This window comes from Episyrphus balteatus, chromosome 2, assembly GCF_945859705.1.
Source record: "Episyrphus balteatus chromosome 2, idEpiBalt1.1, whole genome shotgun sequence".
In the NCBI taxonomy this organism is placed as follows: Eukaryota; Metazoa; Arthropoda; class Insecta; order Diptera; family Syrphidae; genus Episyrphus; species Episyrphus balteatus.
The window spans coordinates 65,333,312-65,359,285 of NC_079135.1; the positions used below are offsets into that span (position 1 = coordinate 65,333,312).

Sequence of the window (25,974 nt, forward strand, 5' to 3'; positions counted from 1 at the left end):
TTTTTTTTTATTTTAGATAATTTAGATCAGAGGTATCTTCCTCACCGCCAGACAACTTTTTGGAGGTCCTCTTCTACAGGAAAACCGGAACACAATATTTTTATAGTTACATCGAGAGTTCTTAAAATACATTAAATTGCTACATATATGTACATATGTACTTTTATTCTATGTATGTTTTAATGTAATAAAAAAACCTCTTCGCAAAAAATCACACAAAACACGTTTTTTTGGAATAACTCCGTAAGCAAACCCAAGGGCAAAACAAATAAAATTAAGGATATCTTAAAATGATAAGTTCTTTTCATCAAATTAACGTTAAGACATGTAAATAAATGTAAAAAAAAGGCTATTGAATATCTTGGATGTGCTTAATCGTTAATTTGTCCAGATTATTAAATTTGCAAATGAATAAGTGGGTGATAGGAAATCTTAAAAAATGAAAATACCTAAAAAACAAAAAAAAAGTATTCTGGCACTTGAAGTTGTGCTTTCAGGTTACAGCGAAATGATAAGAAAGGTTTTGATGTGCTTAGACTTAAGCTCAGCGGAATTATCGAAAAGAGTATGTTACAGTGATTCTTGCCTTCAAAATTAAGACAATTTGCAAATTTGTTTGTTTTTCATAATGAGAAGCATATTAATTTCAAAAAATGTACCTTCATTCCCGCTGCAGACTTTTTATATATCTTTATTTAATGCATAATAGTGTATATTATGGGAAAGTCTTAACAATACAAAAAATATTTCTGATTTTATTTTCACTTCCATGCACAACAATAGTAATAGTGTCTTTTTAAAGGTTATTTATTTGTATAAGATTATGTTCAGGAAGTGCATCAATTTTAATCCAAGCTCGGTTCATTTGAAAAAAAATGGGTGGTTTTATTTATTTGTTCCATTAGTAGTTTTTTTTTTGTTTTCTTGATGCTAACGATTCTCGAAAAAAAATGTTGATTGAAGAGAAGATGATGATACGATTTTAATATTGATTGATGAAATGTTGAGAGTAGTAAATAGTAGTTCGTGAACGATATTTTTAATGTTGATTGCAGACCAAATATCCTAGGTAGATGCTCCATGTCAAAGTCATATCCGAAATGAATAAAAATCTAAGGTTTATTTTATTAATTGCATCAAGAAATTTTGGTTAATTTTATTTTTAATATTATTCGTAAAATTTCTATTCGCAACAAAGAAACCATTCAATAAATTCATTTATGATCAGTTGTTTTCCGTGAGAGATTGTTACCGTAAAAAAAGGATGTTTCTATTTACTCTATTTACAAGCGCGATGAAAGAAAAAAAAAATTCAAAAACTAGTTTAAAACCAAATTTATTTAATTAATAAATTAAGAAAAAACATTCTCGATTTTTTTTGGTTGATTATATCATAGTTTTTATTTAGATTTTTCTATTTTTTTATACATTTTTTTTGCTCATTTTCTCTTTCAAATTGTTATCGTTTTTGTGTTTGCTAAATATTCCCCTTTTAACTTAGTTTTTAATATAAATTTAAGTTTTTCTTTGTTTAAAATTTTATTATAATATTTTTTGTTTTGTTTTTTTTTTTTAGTACAAAAAAATCTGTAAATATATTATATTTGTTGTCTCATTTATTTGTTAAATTTAATTTTTATTTTTTGTTCGGCTATTATAACTGATCGAATCTGTTTTGTTTCGAGTATCTGTTTTCTTCAATTTGTTTTTTTTTTTAAATCTTTTATTATTTCTGTTTTGTAAATATATAAATTTTTATTTGTGATATTTTGAATACGATTTATGATGATAATAATCAAATTCTCGCGCCTACTAATTCATTCCTGTGTAATTATAATGTTTATTTTTTAATATATATAATGTTAAAACATGTATATATATATATCCTATTTATAATTTTGCTTTTTAGCTTTTTTTTGAGAAATATAGTATTTTTATATATATAATATATTGTATAAATATTTCCGTGTTTTTTTGGTATTAAATTTAGTATGTTAAGTATAACACATGAAAATTGCGAAAAACATTGCTTCTTTTTTAAATCAAAGTTTTTAGTTGTTTTTTTAGTTAAAAAGTGTTTATATTGTAACAGTAAGCTTTATTTTTTTGAAAAATCAATAAGTTGAGTGTATGTATACATATTTTAATGATAATTTTGGTTGGGTCTGTGAAACAATAATAAAGTATCTATATTTTTCACACAACTAAATTTTACAAATCAAAGAAAATATTGAGTTCGACTACTTTAATACCTCAAGTAAACAAGGCGATTTTTATTTGCTGCTGTATATGTTAAAGAACTAGTCTGTAGGCCGATGAAGGGATTATCTTTAAGATCAAAAAACAAAACTAAGAGCAAGTTTGTAATATGAAACAAATTGTATAGGATATATTTACATATTCGCAATTATCGCACGTAATGAAGTAATTGCAGAGTTTTCCAAAAGTAAGTTAAAAATGTTCTAAACGTCCAAATTATGTCAACATTTCATAGCTTTAACTGAATTCATTAGAACACAAGTATATATTCCTTTGTTTATAGGCCATCATTTGCGAAAATTTTAAGTACAGGAAAACTTTTTACGCATGCGTTTAACTTTTTATTTATTTCTAAGCGCGTTATCTGATCTCCATCGATTGTCACTTTTCATCCTTTTTTCAATATAAATTTTTTTAATTTTTGGTTTCAAACTCCTTTTCTACATCCTCTGAGCTACTTTTTTGTTTAGACAGTTTAATGTTTACAAAGATAACCTGCAAAACACCATCACTAGAAAACTCATTCTTTAGTATATTCCTTAAGAAAATGTGTAATAAAGGCAAAATGCTGAAAATGTGCTGTTATGATCTCGATATAGATGGGATCATAACTTTACCAAGTATCTGCTTCACACTAGTGATCTGCCTGTGGGGTTCGCCGGGTTGACCTCAGAAATCGGCTACCCGGTTTTGTATTGTTCCATTCCCGATTTTTTTTTACAATATATGAAACAAATAATTTTTGGAAAGGAAAAAAAAAAAAACTTTTTCAACCAAACCACAATTTTGCGTAACAAAATTCTATTTGTTCTAGGAGTTGAGAAAATCGTAAGTTGGCAAACACTAGGGTTGAAAATCTAAAAATGAAGACGTTAACTTTGAGTGGATAAAAACAAAATCACAAGCCGATAAAAATTCTTAAGTTGTGTTCAACTTCGAGTAAATAAAATCGACCTTAAAAGCTTGACAGTCAAAGCTTAGCAGCAAAAAAAACAGCAGAAAAGTTGGCTACTCGTCTCCACCTAAGAGTAGACCATCAATCAAATTTACCACACTAACATTCTAAATAGCTTGATGTTCATCGCAGTATAAGTATATAATAATAATATACAGCTCTATTCTGCTATTTGATTCTCATTTTTTCTCATCTAACTTTCGATAGCAAAGTCTTGTTCTCGCCTGTTTAAGAAATTCTAAAGAAAAAAAAATGTCTAGATTTAATTTTAGCCACCTTTTAAACACTTCTTATTTTAGATTTCACGCGAATCGAATAGCAGAATAGGGCTGATAATAATAATATTATACGAAGTAGTAGGAAGAGGAATATTTTAAGAAACAATGGATCGGTCTTTAGGTCCGCCTGCCAGACCATTGTAGTGTGTTCCAGGTGATAAAGGAAGTCTGTATCTGTTCCATTTCGGTAGGATTGGCTCAACTTTATTGTTGCTCACAAAATATGAAATTTTGGTCATTACAGTCAGTACGCAGGCCACCTGAACTTAAATTCTGAATTTTTGGAGGCTCTGATTGGTCACATCTTACATGTCATAAAAAGTTAGGTGAAATTTAGGTGACATTTGGTTTTGACCAATCAGAGCTTCTTAAAATTTAGAACTTGAGTTCAGGTGGCCTGCGTTTAACGCGGGGATTCTAAAATAAGAAATACAAATTTGTATGTTTATTTATACTTATATGAGTACCCACAGTACATTTATATAAGGAAATTATTTTTTTTTTTTAATTTTTTCCCTTGTTTCCGCCAGACATTAAAAGGAAAAATATTTAGTTTCTGATAATGTGGATGAAATTTAAAAAAAAAGGAAAGGTAGCATTAAAAACTTGAAACAACGTTCCAACAAACAACTTGAATTCGAAAGAGTCTCTGGAATTAAATGCTGGAAATTGTACAAACATGATTTTATTTTTAAATTTTCAGAGACATCGTATTGTTTTATCTAGTGGCTACAGTATGCTCAGTTTAGCTAACCTAAATTTAATAAATTAAAAGCCGACACCAAGCTATGTATGTGTTAAAATAAAATGCTTCCTTCAACTATTTTAATTAAACAAATATAATTTCAAAATCACAACATGATATGTATAATAGCTATTCAAGAGTACTTGATATAAATACAGCAGCTTGTAGTTGTAGCAAAGCGAAAGATATGAAAAACGATATTAGTGCAAAATTACATTCTTGCAATTTTTTTTTCAGATAAAGTTTAATAACAGCTAAGTATTTTCGATTCTTTTAAAAAAGTAGTTCTTATGGCAATATTTGTTTTGTATGGCAATGTATAAAGTTTATACAAAACCACTTAGTAAGTACATACAATTTGAACTTGGCAGTAATTGGTCAATGCGTCGAAAAATATTTTATACAGAGTCAAGAACCATGAACTTGCATCCAATGCTACGTACAACTGTCGCCTGCGAAACGAAAATAGAAAGAAAAATATCGGCATATGTATTTAGTTTTAATTTAAAGTGTTACTCAAAGAAATTAGTTTATTTTTTGTTTTATTATTTGATATTTGAGCAAACACAATAATATAAATGCTTGTTTGTATTTGCAAGATCAAAAGATAAATTTAGAGAAGCAGCACATATTTGTATAATTTTTTGTTTCCAATCGCAGACTGGTGAAATTTTGCTTAGAATATTAAGATTCAAATGTTAGAAACTTTCAAAAGTTAAAAAAAAATATACATATATTAGTTTAAAACATTTATTGAAATAGCACTTGCATCACAAAGTGCAATTCAAAAGGAAGGACCCAAAATATTATTTGCCCAATCCAATGTTTCTTAATTATTTTCCTTGTTTTAATTCACAATAGTAACTGTTGGGTGCCCTAAGGTACCTGTTAACAAAGTCAATTAAGTAGGTAACGATAAATAAGAAAAATGCCAAAAATAATCAGCCCTTTTATTGAAGTCTTTTTTTCAAAAACAACAAGGAAACGCCGATGGGCTCTAAAAGTGACAGTTTACAATTAAGCAAAACTTCGATCCTAAATCAATTCGCGCTATACCCTTTTACCCAATATGAAGAAAACTGCTCTTCCAAAGCATTAGTTTCAAGAACAAGTTGTTAAAAAAAACTTCGGTGAATGCATATTTTTGTGCAAAATATCCACGCCCTATTTGCGAAATATCAAAGCAGTGACCACAGATCATAAACATCCAAGGCGAGTAAAGAAAACAAGGAAGGAGTGATCTTGTGATGCCTTCCACGGTTAAATCTACACCCACTGGATTTATTTGCTACGAAACAATAGCCTTACAGTAGCTAAGCCGATAGTGTAGCAAATAAAGTTTTTGGTGGAAACTCAATAATTTCTTATCTCAACGTAGACGGTTTAGGTCTGTGGACACTGATTAGAAGCACGTTTTTTTTAGCAAAACTTAAAATGCGTTTTATTTTATAAACTTAAAGTGAAATGCTGTTTAACATACATTGTGTTCATGATTATCGGCTACTTAAATATCTAAATTTTAAATACAGGTGATAACAAAAATTTTCTTCCATAAATATAAACTTACTATTTATGCCGGCCACGCTTTTTTTTGTTTGCCTAGAGATGTATTTGTCGTCTTCTATACAGGGTGTCCCAAAAGTAATGGATCAAACGAAATATGCTGATTGGAGAACTTAACGGCTCTCAGAATTTGGTAACTTGTTCATCCCAAATCCTTACGGTTTTCGAATTAATGCAATTCTTGTGAAATTTCGAAAAACCCTTACTTTGCAACAATATTTTGCTTCCAAGTTGCAGTTAGATCGTAAAATATTACAATTTGAACTCAACAAAACAGGGTTTTACAGAGCAAAAATACAAACAAAAATAGAAACTTTTGTTCAAAGAAAAATAAACAAATAACAGTTCGAGAAAATGTGTTTATTTTTCGTTGTTTTTTTTGTTCTGTAAAACCCTGTTTTGTTGAATTAAAATTTTAATATTTTGCGATCTAACTGCAGCTTTCGAAACTTTTATACTTTTTTGAAAACTACAATAACAGGGCAACTTTTAAAAATAATATACCATTCTCACACCGTACAAATTTCTATTGCGGTGTTGCTCTCAAATTAAAGTTAGAAAATGATTTTTTATAAAACTTGAAACTGTTAGTTAATTTGCAGAGAAATGGTGTTTGGAATAAAAAATATTTTGATTATTTAATTGTTCCTAATTATTTGGCAATGTTTTTGTAAAAAATTTTAATAAACAAAAATCAATAATGGGCGCAGGAAGCAAAATACTGTTGCAAAGTAGGGATTTTTCGAGATTTCACAAGAATTGCAATAATTCGAAAACCGTAAGGATTTGGGATGAACAAGTTACCAAATTCTGAGAGCCCTTCAGTTCCCCAATCAGCATAATTCGTTTGATCCATTACTTTTGGGACACCCTGTATAGTTCAGTCAATGGGAAAACTCTGGAAAAAGTTGTGAAGTCAGCAAAGTTTGGATGCAGTATTGAAGAGGGGTTTATCCTGAGTATAAATCTCAGTTTGCGTATTGTTTGGTCTTGTGGGGTGTCCGCCATTTTGAAAAAAAGCCTTAGTCTCTATATCTCGAGAACGACTGGTCGGACACAAAATTAGCAAGGACTTTTTAGATTGGAAATATAATTATCTTTCTTTTTTTAAGTACATCATTGTTCTCTAGGAATTATACTTTCAGAGTTAGAGTATCGCAAATAGTGCATTTTTTATATTTTAATATTTAAAACAACCCTTAGAGTTAAGTGGGATATATGTAACTGAAAATAAGATACTTTGTAAATTTCACAAATGTTGGCACATTTTTTGGCCAAAAATTGAAACTGAATCATTGAAATTGGTCCCACTGTTAATCGGACAATTGCATTAAGCGATTATACTCTTGGGGGTTATGAAAAAGCGAATACGTAGTAAAATAAATCCGGCTAGTGTTCGCAACATAGTAAATTAACTTATATAATGAAACTTTCAATGGATGATCATTTTTATTTAATTATTTTATTTTTATCTGTAACGGACTTATAAATTTGCGACTTTTTATTACTTTCGCAAGTATTCAACAACAAACCAATAACAATAATCAACTTGATGGCGTTAAGGCCATACGGTCGAAGATTATTGTAAAAATTGTTGGAAAACTCTGTCTGGGCTAACATTTAAAGGGACGTTTTAAGTATGTAAAAAGTTCTTTTGTACTATTATTTCAAATTAGCTTAATATTGGTTACAAACACTAAACAAATGATTTATAAAGTACTTTAAATATAACTTATTACATGTGTAAAGTTTGAATAGTATAAGCTTTATATTTCCAAATCGATGATACATAAGTCATCTTATAATTCTATCAACAAAAAATAAGGATCGCTTTAAGAGGTAGAAAAGATTTCAAATGACCAAAAAATCTAAGGGAAACATTACTTTAACCTTGCCCATAACTAGCGTTATATTTATATAACAATATTGAAACAAAGGTCTCTATAAATTTGATAGGATTAAATAAAAAAGTAATAGTGTCCAGGCTTCTATATATAAAGAGAAGCATTGTTTTACGCAAATTTCTGATTATATGCATTGCCAAAAGTATATTTAGTTTAAATGATGTATAGTGTTTTTTTTTTCAATTTGTATTTTTATTATTATATTTTTCGTTTCTTAACACTCCCTAACATTTTTTTGTTGCTTGAATTTTCTTATCAATAATTTATTATAGAATTAATATAATTATGCATCTTTATAGTGAAATTATGCCGCAAAATAAAACATTTTTTTTTTCGATTCGATCATGACAAAGTCACATGCATAATACAACTATTTTATTTTAGTAAATAATGTTTGTTTTTTTTTTTTAATTGTTTTATTATCTTTTTTATAAATTTATTACTTGCCATTTCAATGCCACAGTTTCTTTGTTTGAGACTAAAAATACTTTTTAAATGCTAAATTCTAAAATTATGTTTAAAATATGAATCTTTGCTTGGAATTTTTTTTTACTTCTTGCTTTTATTACTTTTATTTATTACGCGTTATAAACAAATTATATTACTCGTACATAATATTTGGTATTTATTTTTTTTTTAATTTAAATTTTATTTTTTATAAATATTTTTTACAAACTTAAAAATTTAATTTATTTAGGTAGTTTTTTATAATATATATAAATCATGTTACATTATATTAATAGCTCAGTATATATGTGTTAGCTTTTTTATTTGTATAATTATTTTATTGGAGCCATTTTGTGTATTTTTTCATAATTTTTTTTTATTTTTCAATTTATCGATAATGGTGAACGATGTGTTAAGGCGATGAAATGTTCGTCTTTAAATGCATAATTTATTGAATTTTTTTTTCGTTTAATTTAGCAACTTTTTGAATAAAATTATTATAATTTTTGTGTGACTTAATGCCATGTTATTATTATTTTGAATAAAATAAACCAATTTGTGTGTTTGTATTGTTATGTAAAAGAATATATATTATATATGAATATGTGTGTATTAACCATTCACACATGAATTATATGTATAAAACATATTGTAATATTATTATTTTTGCCTGACGTTCGATTAGTTTAAAATATTAATGTTCTTTTTTTTGTTTTTCTTGTTTATGGCTTTGAATAAATTCATAAAAAAAATATTCTATGAGTTTTTTTTTTGTTGTTGTTATGTATTGAATGTATAAGACAAAAATGTAATGTTTCGACAGATATTTTTATATAAATTTTATATATAAGTATGTATGTATAAGTTACATAATGTATTTTATATAAATATTTTAACTTAGAGAAATTAGACCAAATGATGAGATTTTGAATCTGGTCCTGTTCCTGATGTCGCTGAAGTTGATGATGAACCTGAGGAAGCTGTTGATGATGATAACGATGATGTAATGCTACTATGTTCCCGAGGCACTACCGGTCATCGACGATCGTCTTAAGATTTCACAATGAATTTAAATTGAATGTAATTTATATGAAATAAATTATTTATTTTTATTTTATATTCATTTTTCGTTTCAGCGTAGAATAAGAAAATAACAAATTTCAAATATTATTTAATGGATTTTTGTTTTTAAATTAACAGAAAACGAATATCTACTACAAAACTATTATTAAAACTTAAACAAATAATTATCTACAAATTGAAAATACAAATTGAAAAAAAAAAAAAATAAATAAATATAAAAAAAAACTAAAATGATTTTGTTTTCGATTCTAATAAAATTTCGTTTAACTTTTTCGTTAGTCTATTTATTACAACAGATTTACTCTTTGTACTTAATGAATTATCATTCATTAAAAAAACAAATTTATTTGAAATTAAACAACATAAAAAACGTAATAACAAAATCGGCACGAGTACGATAACTTAGGCGACAAGAATTGATATCGGTATTTTGTAGAGGAGTTCAATACAATCATTTTTTACTATGGGAGGGGGGGGGGGGGTCTATCTCCCCCTGTTTAGGCAGGAGGGTCAATTTTCTAAAATATTACGTAAAATACAAAAAAAATTAATTAAAAACAACGGCAACACTTACAGTTTTGAATGATACTTTTTTCAAAAGCCAGAATTGTACACTTAATTCTAGTTTTTAAATCAAATTATTTCAATTAATTTTTCTCGAAATAATCAACTTAAAAGTCAAAATTTGGGAAAAAAAAGTTAAAAAAAAAACACATTAAATACTATTTTTACCAACACTGTGAATTTAAACATGAAATTAATCAATGAAATAAACTGCCTCAATTCATTTCTTATCACATACTGAAAACCATATGCTTCTATGCCTTATAGTTTCCGAGAAAATTGAAAATAAGAAAATTACCTTTTTATCAGATTTTCTATCTATAAAAATGGTAAAGGTATGAAGTTCAAGGCGTATCAAAGTGAGATACGCCTGCCCCCTGAAACCCCCCTGCTTGGGGACACTATAGGATTTGGGGTGGGGTCAAGGTTGGGTATGTACAAAGTTTCTTTTGGATTCGAAAAAACTTTTAAATTCTGAAGAAAATTTGCCTACACCCAAACTCGCACCGACCCCAAATCCTATAATAGTGAGCCCAAGCAGGGGGGGTTGTAAGGGGGCATACTGCGTGCATGTATTATGTTTGTGTAAACACTAAAACGGCTAAAAATTACATATCTGATAAAAAAGTAGTTTTTTAATTTTCAATTTGCTCAAGGCATAGAAGCATATGGTTTTCAGTATTTGATAAGAAATTGATTGAGGCAGTTTATTTTACTGATTAATTTCATATTTAAAATGACAGTCTTGGCAAAAATAGTATTTAATGTGTTTTTTTAAAACTTTTTTTTCGCAAATTTTGACTTTGAAGTTGATTATTTCGAGAAAAATTAATTGAAATAATTGGATTTAAAAACTAGAATTAAGTATACAATTCTGGCTTATGAAAAATGTATTATTCATAACTGTAAGTGTTGCCATTGTTTTTAAATAATTTTTTTTGTATTTTACGTTATATTTTAGAAAATTGCCCCTCCCGCCTAAACGGGGGGGGGGGGGGGGGATAGACCCCCCTCTCATAGTACAAAATGATTGTATTGAACTCCCCTACAAAATACTGTTATCAATTCTTGTCGCCTAAGTTATCGTACTCTCCCCACACCTCTTCCACAATTGCTAAAAAAAAATATCAAACATTTGAGAAGAAAATTATTTAAAATAATGGAACATGACTTCCCCTCCCGAACAATTTGACGGTGTTTATATATATGTTGACCTGGATATAAAAGCCACACTCTGAAGTCATAAGCATTTATTTAAGATTCTACAATTACTCAGGAAACAACTTTTTTAAAATGGGCGAAGTTGCGGAAACAACTATTGAAAAACGTTCTGCAATTATTACTTTAATATAAGGAAGGCAAATCGCGGCAGGAAGTGGCTTCGCAGTTGGAGGGTTTTCGACTGACCGTACTTATTGAAAGAATAAACCAGGAGGCGTTTAAGACGATATTGGAGAAAAACATAAACACACGTCCAAGTTATGCCAAAATTACATCAAACATGGAGAAGAATTGTGTTTCAATTTAACACAATTGATGGATTTCTACCAGAAATAATTTCGGCTGGATTTCAATGAGGAAAAAATTTTCAATGAGAGAAATTTTCAAATGGTTGGTTTCAATGATGAAAACCAATTATAGCTAAATGGCTCCTAGTTAGCAAAAGTATAAAAAAGTCAATTCTTTTAATAATAATCTTATTACAGTTAATTTTTTAAATGTTTTTATGTCTAGTGAATGAGAATCGTTCAAACAAGTTTTTCTTATCCAAGAATATGAAATAAATATTACTGTTAGGCTGTGTTTTAATTGGTCAAAACACTAAAAATGTATCCTGCTGATTTCAGTTTTTTTTTTTCAAAACTAACATTTCAAAAAAAGCTAATTTCATCTCGTTTGAATTGGTTTGAGTATATGTAGAAGGTGTTTCATTTTTTAAGGTAAAAAATAATGCTAGTCGGTTCAAGTAAACTTGATAATTGGAAAACCTGTTCAAGGTTAGAACTTGTCAAGTGGCAGCGGTGGTCCGATGCGTAGTGCGTCGGTCTCGGGCAATTTTCAAAATTAACTGAGCATAAGCGACTTAGCACCACTAAAAGGAGTCTGATAATGAGATATTTAGAGGTTGCAATCTTTGGTCACTTTTTGTTTAAAAGAAGGAAGAAATTTCACAAAATTGAGAAAAGGCGTGGAACCCCTAAACAACAATCGATCTTCTTAAAGTTTGAAATATATATTTTTTATATCGCTCGGAGTCTGAGTCTGGGCGTAAGCAAAGTCATTAAAAGTCAAAACTAAGAAAAAATTATATATCCTTATATGTAGCCAATAATAATAGTAACCTACAGAATTCCAACATAAAAGTTGTAACCCAGAGTTTTAGAGTCACAAAGTTAGAAAAAGAGTAGAAAAAAAAAAAAAAAATCTGACGAGATAAAGGGAAAAGATTTAAGATTACAAAAAATTTTTACATTTAACGACGATTTCAAAACGTTCACCAGCTACCGGACTGTTAAAATCTGTATATTTATCATCTCCTTGAAATTTAGATAAGTCAAGAGTTCACCATTTGTTATGAAAACTTGGTTAACTACAATATATTCAGAATCTTATTACGACAGTCATGACTCATGGTACTTAAGATGTGCCTTTTGGCCTGATAGGGTAAAACTTCTTAGAGTTGATTTTTTTTACTAGTTACCCATCTCTCAGGAAGTTTGCCCACAACTTGCAATAACTTGCCTGCCATATCGACAGGCACCATAAGTTTTAGTTTAGTTTTATTGACTATTCACAATTTCATTTTTAAGTTTATCTTAAGTTTGGCCGATGTTCGTCTACCAGGACAGGCACCATAATATATTGGTTCCTAGATAAAATTGTGTACTGTAGGTACATGTTATTTTTATAGATAAATCAACGATTTCTAGTTTATATTCTAATCTTATTTTTTTTAAAGATATTTGTTTTCATTAACTTCTTCTCAAATAAATTTTGTTTGTAAAGGAAGAACGACATATTGGACAAGTAGTTTTCGAAAATATAATAACGATTCACAAATACATAGGACAATAACTTTAAAACATACCTAAAACTTTTCTTCGGCTTATACACCCATTAAAACTACTGAGAAGGAATCTCGTATATTGGGGATGGACAAAAAAAATCCGATACATCCTCAGATGGCGGACAGTATATGTAAAAGACACCTATAACATAGATTAATATATGAAATTAGGCATTTTAAATGATTTTTATTAATATTTTTTTTGTTTAAATTGATGATAGAAATAACGTTTACAACCACAACTTTCAGAACCCATCGTTAACAATCTACTGCTACATATCTCGAATGAACAATTATAGATTAAGGCTTTTTTCTCTATTTATGGATTGATTGGTTTATAACGTCTGTAGCGTAATTTCGATGGATTTTGGTTAAAGCGTGAATATTTATAACTTGAGGAGATCAGAGATTTCTTAGAGAAAATAATAAAGAACTCTAAAGTTTTCGCATGATAAATCTTTGGGAAAAAAAATTATTAAAATTAAATATATCAACATTTAATAGGAAAAATCAAACATTTTAGAAAATACGAACCAAAATATAAGAAAAACAAAAATAAATAAGAATAATTAAAAAGTCTTAACAAAAAAAGTCATTATTTGTTTATAAACTTACCGTGACTCTGTTGTTCTTGATGTTGCTGTTGCGCCGCTGCTAACGCTGTCGCCGCTGCTACTGCTGCCGGTGATGATGCTGCTATGCTACCCGCGGTATTTGTGCCTTCGTCCGTTGTTCGCTTAAAGAAATTATGTTGCAAGGCATAGTAAGGTGTGACACGTGTTTTTGGATCAAAGTCCAACATTCGCAGGATCAAGTCTTTGAATTTTAAATAATCTGCCACTGAATGTCCGGGTTCATCCAATCTTCTGCCACCAGGACCGCCAGTTTCAACACCAAGAATGTCGTGTAGTTTTCTTGAGCCCGGCGGTTTGTACTTACGATGCACACTCTTTTTCAACACATATGTACCGTCGGAGGTAGTTCTGTCAAAGAACTTTCGTGTCTTGTGCGCTTGATCGAGCAGATATTTAGGTGGCATACCTAAAACTTCGACAATTTTGTTCATTTGATCGACCTCGTTGCAGCCAGAGAATAATGGTTCGCCAGTATGCATTTCAACCAATATGCAGCCCAGTGACCACATGTCAATGGCTAGATCATATGGTATTCCAAGCAATACTTCCGGCGATCGATAGAAACGTGATTGAATGTATTGGTATATCTTAAATAATAAATATGCATTAGATATTAAATATAAATATAAATTTTAAAACACAAAGCTCACCCGCTGTCCCAATTGACAAGAACTACCAAAATCGACAATTTTGATTGCTGATCGTTTTGGATTACAGAGTAAAATATTTTCGGGCTTAAGATCACAGTGTATTATATTCAGTCCTGGTGTACTCAAAAAGAGTAGAGCAGTGCACAGCTGTTGGGCGAATTTTCGCGTTAGATTTAATGAAACACCACGGAAATTTGTATTCCGTAATAGATCGTATAAATTATAGGATAGCAGTTCAAAAACCAGACATAAGTGATTGCGCCACATAAAATGTCGTTTTAGTTTAACTGAAATAAGAAATAAATGATAAAATTAAAACATGTACACTAGTAAGAAACCAATAAGAAAATTTGTTTATTAGGATATTATTAACGGCCAATTTCTTCACATAAGTCCTAAGTCAGCTTAGTACCCGGTCTAGCTAGACCAGGTCCTAGCACTAGTACTCGGTCCTAAGGAAAAGTTAGGACCTGAGCATTTCTTCACATTTATATGACCTGATCTAAGTTCACAAGGCGGTCCTAAGAATTAAAACGTATAAAACTGGTCTAACTGTCATTTTGACAATATTTTGATGTTTGAAATAATTTATTTTGATATTTAAGGGAATTTAACAAAATAAATTTAGAAAAAAGTAGAAAAAAATAAACAGTCTATTGAAAAAAATTAAAAAATATGTAGTTAAACTTAACAAGAAGCCAAGAAACAAAAGAAATTCGATTTTTGTATCAAGAACTTTCAGTCAAGAATGCAATCATGAGTGGGGAAATGTATGATCTGGTAAACATAGACAATGCAGAGATACAGGTCCCCAAAAAAGAGAAAAGTGTCATTCAAATACTCGAGGTATAAACGGATCTTCGACCTTTATGCAGCAGAGCCGTAGAGCAGCGGGTTAGTGACAGTTTCTGAAAGACGTACATGTACATACATACATAAAAAATATATTTTAATAAAAACTATAATTTAAGAAAAACACGTCCTGTGTCTTTTTTTACTACATTTCGGGAAAAATTATCATGGTTTATAGGCAAGTTCGACGTAGTCGTAGGCCTTCTATGTTTCAGTGTAATTTACTCGTAAGTAGCTTCCAGCGCAGTCGAGCGTCGAGAAATTCTATTGCAGAACGTCTACATAAAGACCATCTTTCTTGACTTGGTTGTCACTTTTAGAAAGATCGGACAAAGTCAAAATATTTTGTTGGTACTTGTTCATGAAAAAGTGTTATTTTGTCTATTCTTCCCGTTTCGGCATTGCATTTTTCACTTCAGGTATTTATGGTACCTAAATTAAAAAAAAAAAATTCAATAAAGTTTAAATCAACAAAAACGCTATTGTTGAGCGACAGAACACACAAGAAACTAAAAATTCTGTCAGATATCTCTAAACAAGAATGAAATCGATGACATTTAATCAAGTACTAACCGCTATACTACCAATTTTGAGGTCCTAACTTATACCGAGTCCTAACTAATACTCGGTACCAATTTGACAGTACTAGGGCTTAGTACTTTTGTGAAGAAATCACTTGGTACCGATTTGAGTACTAACGATTGGTATAATAACCAGGTTCTAGCTGATTTTGAGGAGCTAGCTAGTACCGAGTCCTAACTAGTACTCGGTCCTAAACTGACAGTTCTAAGGCTTAGTACCTGAGTCAAGAAATGAGTTGATACCGATTTGAGTACTAACTTTAGGACTAGAACCAGTATTAGCGCTAGGACTCTGTGAAGAAATCGGCCGTAAGAGTATTTATACAACGCCTTAAAATGGATAAAAAGGGTAATCTTAAATTATTGAAATATTTGTTTTTTACGTCCGAGTAATTAAAAACATGCATAGTCCTTTGGCAAGGAGATGCGCTATCATTTAATTTCTTCAACCTTGTTCTGGAACAGAAAGTGCGAAAAAAACGGTATTAACACGGAAGACACCATATTCAACAAATCACTGCAACTGTTTGGGTATGCCGACGACATCATCGGTCGCTCTCATTTAGCTGTATACTGTATTACAATGCTTTTACATCAATTGAACTACAGCTGAAAATTGTTGGACATCTTTCTGCCGCTTAGAATTAAATGTCACCGTTGATTGCAGAAATTTCGAGGTAGTTATGTATGTAGTTCACCTGTTTTATAGAGATGCAATGAAAATTACTCCAGTAAAACACTGGTACTTCGCTTTGGCACAAAAAATGAGTTTTAAATTCCTTATTCGAACGTCTTAATGTGTGTCGCACTTTATTGCGCAAGTTTTGGACGATGGTTTGTACTAAGACTACGTTCACTCGGCCATATCGATCGAATGGACGAAACTGTTCCAGCTCTTGAGCTAGAGACGGCAAGGAAGACCGAACCTTCGCTTCAGAGACTAATATGATAAGGAAGATGTCAGATCAATCGATGTAGATGACTGGAGGCAGCATTTTAGAAATGGTGGACTTGACGGAAATCAAGGTATCTCAGGCAAGAATCCTTCATGGATCTGGAGCTTGTTTGTCTTGCTGTATATACAGCCTTGGCCAAAAGTATTGAGCACCCCAATAAAATGCTTTTTTGGATATATCGGGAAGATCTGGGGATCTTAATTTTTCATCCACAGTATTAAGGATTCATTTAGTGGATACACTTGTTTTTCGAAAGTATAAAAGTATTGAAAATAGTACTAAAATTATACATAAGGCAATGCTATATAAAATACGTTCCACAATTGAGCTATTATTAAAAAGATAATAAAATTGATGCAGCGATTGTACGAATCGAGTATACGATAGGTCTTATGATTAAAATAAAACTTATAACGATTTTTACTTACAAACAAAGTGGTTGCGTTTTTATTTCAAAGTCTTTTAATTAATCTTTCTATACAAAATTGAAGAAAATTTCTAGAGTGATTAAACACTTGTGGTAATAAGAACCGAATGAGTTCTAAGGAAATACGATATTACATTCAAATGCAACGGTTTTCTATCGAAATTTTTGAACAGATATAAACTAGTTAGAAAAGCTTCCAATCTTCTTCGGAGTAATCAACAAGTAATTAAAAAAGAAAAACCAATTATTTTTATCACATTGCAGTTATTTTGACCGCAAATTTACCTGCTTGTTTATCAAGAGAACTGCTCAACTTTTGTTGGCACGAACGCAAACGAATTGAAATGCAAACTTTTTACGATTTGAAAACGAATATTCTTCAAGTTATGATGTTATGAAAATACAGTAGACATGGAAGGACTAGTTGATAGTCAAACGAAACACTGCGTCGCAGTATTTAAACTTGCAGTTATTATTCATGAAATCTAGCTTTGCGATGTTTTGAAACTAAGCCGATGATGTTTCAGTTAAATCATTTTTTAAGTCTTTTATAAGTCTTTTTTTTCTCAAAAAAAGACTAAGAAATTCTGAGTAAACGTCTTCGTAATTACAATATTTTAATGATAAATAAAGAATGAGAATAAGATAAACTTACCTATATAATATTTGTTTTCTGCATCGGCTCGATTCATCATCTCAAGCAATTTAACTTCTATTTGTGCCTGATTTAGGAACGGTTTTTTATTCTTAATAATCTTAATCGCCACATGGCACTGCTCTTCGTGGTCATATGCCTTAACCACTTGTCCAAAACTGCCTTTGCCTAAAAATAGAAAATTTAAATCAATAAATTCCACCGAAAAAAAAAAACAAAATACAAAATATGCAAAATCTAAACTATAATTTTGGCATAATCTACTTCAACTACATTCAATGTTGTACTTCCAAATTATAACTAGCGGGTTGTTTGAGTACTAAAAAAAAGGAGGTGTGGGATGGAACATAGTATAGCAACATCGGAGCTTGCTGTTTAACTATTATATCATAAATGCTGAGTATGTCGTTATTAAAATGAAGAAAGTTGATGGCACGAGGGCGGCATCAGCGGCATATTGCAAATTGCTGTGGACAATTATCTCTAAACACTCACCGACCATGAACGAAAGGGAAGAAAACGGCACGTACCAGGACCTTCATATTTAATGCAATGAGAGGAGTTCTACTTTACGACAGATGGTGACTCTTAGCTCTTAGAAGTTTTTTATAAAGTAGGCGGAGATGACACGGTATAGAAACGATGAGGAAGTGCCGACAGTAGGCAGGCACAGAAAAGACAGAACACAGACAAATTGTTATGACCTCATTAGGCAAAAATAATTTCTTCTGATCATTCTTATACATTAGTCGTCGATAAAGTTGGTGAATAAAGTTATTTGTTGTTTTTATTTTATATATAAATTATATAAAACAATTGATTTGAATACTTGTTGTATTTGAAAAATAAACTGATGCACTCTTGGTCAACAAAAACACCTGTTCTTATTATCGACTTCAAATTTTCGTAGGTTGGAAGAAAAATGCCAGAAATTGAAAGATTTTAAGCAGAAAAAAGAGAACAAATACAGTGACCGAAATAAATATATAGTCAGTAATTTTTAAATGATGCGGAGGCTGAGATATTTAACTTATTAACTTATAGTAACCTAGGTACATAATATTGAAAACTCTCATAAAAGAAAAAATAAAGAAACCGTTATACACAAAAGCGTGTGAGATAGAAATTAATTTGCCATTTCTCGAAATAAGTATAAAGACACTGAATTTTTTTTACATCTAGTTGGAAAGTTTTTGTTATTAAAAGTGTATCCAATTCTTCGATGAAATAATTGAACAACGGAAGAAAGTGCAATAATTGCAATTCATAAGAAAAGCTGCTTATCGTACAGTTGAAATAGGATAAGTCGTACAAAAATGATGAAATGGTGTATATTTACAACAGCAACATAAGAAGGTGCGACCAAAGTTGGACAGAAATATAGTAAGTAAATTTAATAATTAAAAATACATTCCACTTCGACGGTTTCGATCGTTTTAACTTTTTCTGATGAGACAAAATAGCAATCCAAATTAAAATGTCAGAACAGATGAAAAACACCCCAATTCACACAAATTGGGACAATTTTGTGTGTATAAGTGTTTTTTTTTTTTTTTGCTATTTCGTCTCTCAAATCACTGATTTAGATTGGACTGTTTATCTTCAGTAAAGTTGTAGTTGAAAATGCTTTTATAGAAATATATTCACTAGTTTCTGTGGAATGAAAGATATATTTTTTTTATTGGGAAATATTTATCGAAATAGGTAATTAAAATACGTAGAAGCGATAAAAATACATAAATAGTAAATAAAATTGAAATGAAACTACCATAGAAAAATGATGGAAAAAAAATACAATAAAGAACAAAACCACTTCAAATGCTTTACTTTTTTTTATAATAATAACTTTAAGTTAAAATCAAACTTGTCTTGGTCTTCTGCATATTTTGTATTTGTTTCAAATAAATAAATCTTACCGATTAACGAATCAATTTCATATCGATCTAAGAACTTTTCGCCGTTTTTTATTATATAATCATGATTATCGTCGTCATAGCCGTCATTGTATAGTTTACGTTCTTTTTTATTTGAAGAATCATCTTCGCCTTGGGTTTGTTGAGCTCGTCTTTTCTTTTTCGCATAATACACCTGAAATAAAAAAGATTTTTTTTATTTATGTGACAGAATAAGGATAATGTTTATTTAAATAAAAAGAAAATGTGGTAATATGCAGTGGTAATGGTAAAGAAACAATTTTAAATTATTTGATTCGTTTTTCTCCAAGTTGTTTTTTATTTGTTCATCTAACTGACAAGAATAATTAATGCTTCTCGTCTGTTCTATGTTCATGGACTTGGTGCGAGTAACATCTTTCTAAGAGGTGTATCATCTTTCTACGAAGTCGTTCGAGTACCAAAAAAGTGGTTTCAGTCACTTTTATGGTTTTGACATCCCAAACAAAAACGGTAGAAACTTAGGAGTTTTTTTTAGAAGAAATGTTATTCTGTTTGATTTTTTTCTGCAGACTTGTGCGAGGATCAATTTCGAGGATGGGTTCGACTAAACCAAAAATTTAGGCCCACAAAAACATGGTACATGTTTGGCATGGTATTCCAGTGTCGCTTTAAACTTTGTGTTTCACCAAAATTCATTTGATTGAACTTTTGTACGTGTTGGTTTTAGAAGTTCTAAATGTAGTTAACTCCAACGAATATGTATCTTAAATTCATATAGAATCAAAAGTCTTCTGTTAAGTTAAGTTAAGTCATAATGTTAAGTCATAATGTCCATTGTCCATCACGAAAAAAGAAAATTGTTAGTGAACAAAAGTTTCTCAACCGCAATATTTGCTCAAATATTATGGACTTTAGGATAGAGCCCGAACATGTGAACCGATTATTAAGCATTGGTAAAATGTTTTTAGTTCAATGGAAGCAATTATAAGAGCTTTGACAGGTCTGACTATATTATAAGAGTATTCAATCGTTTGCTTTTTGATTTATAAACAAAATACAATTTTTGGCAATTTTTTTCACTTAAATATAGCTTTTTGAGCTGACTTTTTTTTATAGGAAAATATGGGAATGTGTATTATTTCATTTTAAGTAGCCTAAAACGAATTATCACATCGAAAGAATAGTTCTAATGTTTGTTTTCATTTAGAAGAAATAAATCAGTAATTTCAAGACCGCATTTATTTCTTTTAAACTATTCTAACAAATTTTTATATAAATGTGTAAAAAGTCGAAACATAAGAGAAGCAAGTACGTGCAACACTGCAGTGCATTTTATAGAGTAAATCTTTCACGCCCAAAAATAAGCAAGGTCTTTTGGTCAATTTTATTTTCTCTTAAATTTTGCCTACAATTTGTTGTCAATATTATGTAGCTGCTAAGTGGTAGGTACTAGATACTAACAAAATGATGACTTCCATGCTCTTTTCTTTCATAGTTTCGCTTAATAAATAAAATCAGTTTTAATTCTTTCTTTCATAACTTATATTAGTTTTCACACTTAATTCATTGAGAAAAACTAACTATCTTAGAGTTCTTAAGGATGTTCATATACATACGTACATTGCTAACAACCACCAACATTACAACAAAATATATTATTATAAGTATACGTATAGGTGTTGCTTGCATATAAAAAAAAGACCACACACAAGCAGGGGCAACGTTCTGTTGTGCTTCTGAGCTGACTCTAATACGAAATTACAGTTAGAGAATGAGAAAATCGATAAATATGCACAAACACATGCGAATAAAATTGCTGGACTGGTAAAATATTTGCGATGATGGTAGTATGTTGTAGCTTATGCCAGAGAGTCTACTTACATAGGTAAGAGTAGTAACCCATCGAAGAAGAATCAACAGTAAAAAGGACGAAAGGATACGCCATCATCGCGGCTTTATAAGCATCCAACTGATAGCAGGGAGCAGCCAAAGGTTTTAGTAGGACTCGGGAAGTTTGGTAGATTTCAGGGAGAATACAATAACAACTTTGCGTGTTGCATGGGAAGAGAGGACTGAAATTTTTGCTAAAAGATGAAAAATGAGAAAAAGCGAAAGTACAGGGATGTTCAAGATAAATTTATGAATGAAAATCAGAACTAGGAACTTCACATGGATGTGTGTTGTGGTGACTACGAATAGGCTGAAAGCTTAGACGAAACAACAATAGGACAATCAATTCACAACTGAGCAAATGTTGGTTGCATGCTTTCCAGCTAGCTATGTATGTGTTGGTGATAGAAATTAATTTAGCTAGCCTTCACAGGCTAGAATACAATCATCCAAAAAAGACTATATTAATCATTTATTAATTTGATATGATTTGATCTGTAGCACAGTGATAAGTTTCTTTGTATGTTTAAATGTGGCTTTTAGGATTTTCTTTAAGCACGAAGCGTTGATGCGGCTTTGGTAAAAACCTTTAGCATTGTAAGTTGTGAGTTTTATAATGAAATTGTATTTATTTTAGAATTGCAAACACATTTTTGAACCACCACTTGCATTTATGAGGTTTATAAAACAATATAAATTGGTCCAAGGTGAATTTATCTCGAAATAATTTTATTTTATGAACCAAATTGGGCCAAATTCATAGTTTAACTAAAACTGGAGTTAACCAATGCAATTCAAATGGGATAAACTCGAATTCTTCATAAAAGTTTCTTAAACAGTATCCATGAATACGCCCCGGCCACATTGACATTACTTTAAGACTATTATTTTTTATACAAACATTTTTTTTTGTTTCAAATCTACTATGGAAATTTTGGATTTGCTCCATTTTTTTTCAAATTTGCTCCAAAATGTAATGACCGAGTTTCGAACCCTCGACTTGTTGTTTAAGAAACAAAAGTTATGTTATGCTACTGATGCTCCAACAAACAATGCATTAAGAGCCATTTGCTGAATCGAATCTTAAATAATTTATGTTGAACATAAACTCTTATTCCCTACTTTTTCCTCTGCGTAAACTGTCACATAAGGATTTATGTAGAACTTAAATGCTTAAGCCTAGTACATACTTGTGAAGCAAGTCGTGAAGTGAACTCATACAATTTTTGTTTGTTTTCAATTTTCAAATAAATTTTTTTCGAAAAATATATGAGGAGAGTAGATTCACGAGTGAAAGAGATTCCCGTACATTTTGCACGTGAACTACTTCACGTCGTGAAGCAAAACTCTCTAATTTTTTTTTTCACCACGAAATTCAACAGGAACGTTTACGGGTGACCAAAAAAATAATGTATGGATTCACTTCACGACTTGCTTCACCAAGTATGTACTAGGCTTTAAGTTTCGATTCAGCAAACGGGTCTAAGTGGCCTGAAAATAAAAACTGAGGTTAAAAAAATAAGCTATAAATGGGCTTCGTCGCTGAAAAAGCTTTGTTCATTAAAAAAAACTTATAGAATGACAAAAATAAGCACTCAAGAGTTTTTCACTGAACAGTCATTTTGTTCCTATAGAATTTTGTCGATTTAAGTATAATTCAAAATTAGAAACGTTATAACTTTGTTTTATTATTATTAATTTTAATTGAAAATAGGTTAACGAGTAAAGTCGCGACAAATCACTTACCGCAAAGCAAATCTATATCTATGAAACGCCTTAGTAAAGTATTTTTTTTAATTTTTTTTTCTACAAAACAATAATCATAAAAAGCAAACATCCTATCAACATCCTTGTCTCGTAAAGAATTCATGGCACGTCTTTTTCCGACATTTATTACATTCCAGACACTTTCAGATCCTTTTGCTTCAGAAGTATACTTTCACCCCCGCATCAATATAACAAATACACCCCTATGTTTCACATTATTATTCCATTGTTAAACAAAAACATAAAAAAAAAAAAAAAAATTAAAAAGGATGAAAATAGAACTAAGCGCAAAGCGAACGAGATTCTTCGTCCTTTGGAACAAAGAAAAGTTAAACAAAAAAGTCGTGTCGAAAAAATTCGCACAAACGATAATTGTTGCCTAAGAATTAAATTAATAAAAATAAAAGAATTTATACAGAAAATACAAGTTAGCCAAGGCCAAGTCATTGACGTCGCAATTCTTCGTTTTACAGTCGTGTCGTTGTTCCGAGAAGAAATAAAAATTGAAATAGTTTTCATTAAAGTTTTATCATCGCCATAGAATACAAACAGAGACACACACAATTGAGATGCTCTTTTCAAGTTGTTGCTATGCGCCAACGAGTTTGTTGGCCCGAGCATTTTTTGGGAATGCCTAGAGGAATTCCTCCTTAATACAATCCCCATTTACTTTTTTTTTTGTATTCAGATGCTCCTATTTACTTATAAGATGGTTGATTTTTTTGTATATGCTTCAGATTTTGGAATGGTGGGACGTAATCGATGTGGCAAGACAGAAAATATACAGTGGTAATGATGAATATATACATTTAAAAACAAAAATATTACTAAGGTAAAAGAAACGCACAAACAAACTTATAAATAAAGTATATAATACAAGTTTGATTAAAATGGAATAACATTTTGTTGAATTGTTATTTGGTTAATATTAAAGAGTGGGTTACAGGTTAATAGATGGCGGACAAAAACATTCCGAATATTTTTAGTAATTTTTATTTATTGAGAATACATATAACTGTAACAAATTATTTTTTGTATGTCTGTCGTTCTAAAACACAATATTGTTTTCCCCAAACTACTTTGAAAAATATTTGGGATTATAATAAGCTAAAACACCCAACGCCAAGGCATTAATTTCTTCGCATATGGAATCATTTTTTAATTAAAAAACCTTTAAGCTGAAAATTGTCCATAATTCCGTTCATTTGGTGTAGCTGCAGCTGAGAAAGAGCCCCCACCGTTCAATGTATCGATCACATTTTGTGTCAAGCGTGTCCCTTTTGAGCACTCCCAGTCACTCCAAGTACAAACCTGATTAGGATAATTCTAATTCTTAAATTTTAAGTGTTGCTAAAGAACATTTCCTTGTCTACTTTTTTAAGGAGATGTCTAGCAGGAAATTGTGGCTTTTTTTGTATTGAGGCCACATTCTTTTAAACGCTTCTTTCCCATACTTGATGGTACAGTCAAATTAAACTTCTTACAAAACATTTTAGAATTCACAAAGGATCTTAAATCCTTATTCACCTATCAATTTTTCAGATGTTCCCGTTTTAAACTTTTTGACCATTTTAGAATCATTTGATGTTGAAATTTGAAATCTCGGCCTGAAAGTGTTTTACGAATAAGTAATTGCTATAACGAGCTTCACCATTTTGGGATGAAACAATTTATAAAATTCACGAAGGCAAAAACTTTTTAGGTCCATGCTAAAAAATATGTAAATGACGAACATGACGCTTAAACCGTTACCTCAACATCAAATCGAAATCCTTGAAAAATCAACTCTATCCATTTTTCAATCTTATATAACTTGTTTAAAGGCTCTCACTTTTTCTCTTGTTTTTTAAGGTTTATTAAAGCAAGCATGTTTTATTAAAACAAGCACATACAAAAAATGAAAAATTAACTACAACCTAAAAAAAAAACATGCATGTCCTGACTAAACCTCTGGTCCTATAAAAATGGTTTATACCTTTTTGAAAACGTTGTTTAATGCACACAAGAACCTCATGAATTTAAGGCTATATCAAAAAAAAAAAAAAAAAAAAAAATGGCCACATAAGTCAACATATATATACCTATTTCAAATGAGAAAAAACTTTAACCCCCTTGGAGCGCCATCTAGTGTCAAAATAAAAATCTGAACAAACTAGAGGATTTTTTTTATTATTTAGAAATAGTTTTTTTCAATAACAAACTTTATTCTTGAAAAAAAACGAACGCCTTACTGTATATAAAATCCGTCAGAACTTATTTGGAAAATTGGGGAAAGAAGGTGGTTTAGGTGCAGTAAGAAATAGATTGATGTTGTTGGCTACGAAGGATCATAGAAGGAGGCAATGGAATACATTGACGGAGTTATGTCCCACCTGAACATTTCTTTTTTTGAGAAATGGATTTCCCAAAGATGTTGACCCCGGCAAAACAGTGACATGCGGATTGAGGTCCAAAATTAGAGATATACATACGAAGTTTCTTGAAAATCAAGAGATTTTTTAAAAACAAAAGATCTTTGCATATAACAAACTTTGAACCTACCCTAAATCCCATAATGAGCCCAGCTTACTGTTTATATCCATTAATTACCTTTAAAACATTTACAACTTGATCGTCAAGTTTAGTTTGTTTCTTACAAAATTGAGCTAGAATTGTGAACTTATGTTCCACCTTTCACAAAAATAAATTTGTAAGTCCATTATGGACTTATAATATGTCCTATCGACATATGTCTCTGTTCCAAAAAAAAAATTCCAAAGCTAACAAGCTACTAAAGAGATAGTTATATTACTTTCAGATAG

At 30.3% G+C, this 25,974-nt stretch overlaps 1 protein-coding gene across 4 annotated transcripts in view; it reads right to left on the reverse strand.

The window, feature by feature from the left end:
* Positions 1 to 25,974, reverse strand: part of LOC129911700 (serine/threonine-protein kinase minibrain) — a 122,990-nt gene that overhangs the window by 9,364 nt on the left and 87,652 nt on the right. For all 4 annotated transcript variants that reach the window (XM_055989572.1, XM_055989573.1, XM_055989574.1 and 1 more), the window contains 4 exons: positions 19,538 to 19,709; positions 17,622 to 17,789; positions 14,151 to 14,437; positions 13,481 to 14,087 (listed from right to left, as the gene is read on the reverse strand). In XM_055989572.1, the coding sequence (XP_055845547.1) occupies positions 13,481 to 14,087; positions 14,151 to 14,437; positions 17,622 to 17,789; positions 19,538 to 19,709 (1,234 nt within the window). The remainder of the gene's footprint in view (positions 1 to 13,480; positions 14,088 to 14,150; positions 14,438 to 17,621; positions 17,790 to 19,537; positions 19,710 to 25,974) is intronic.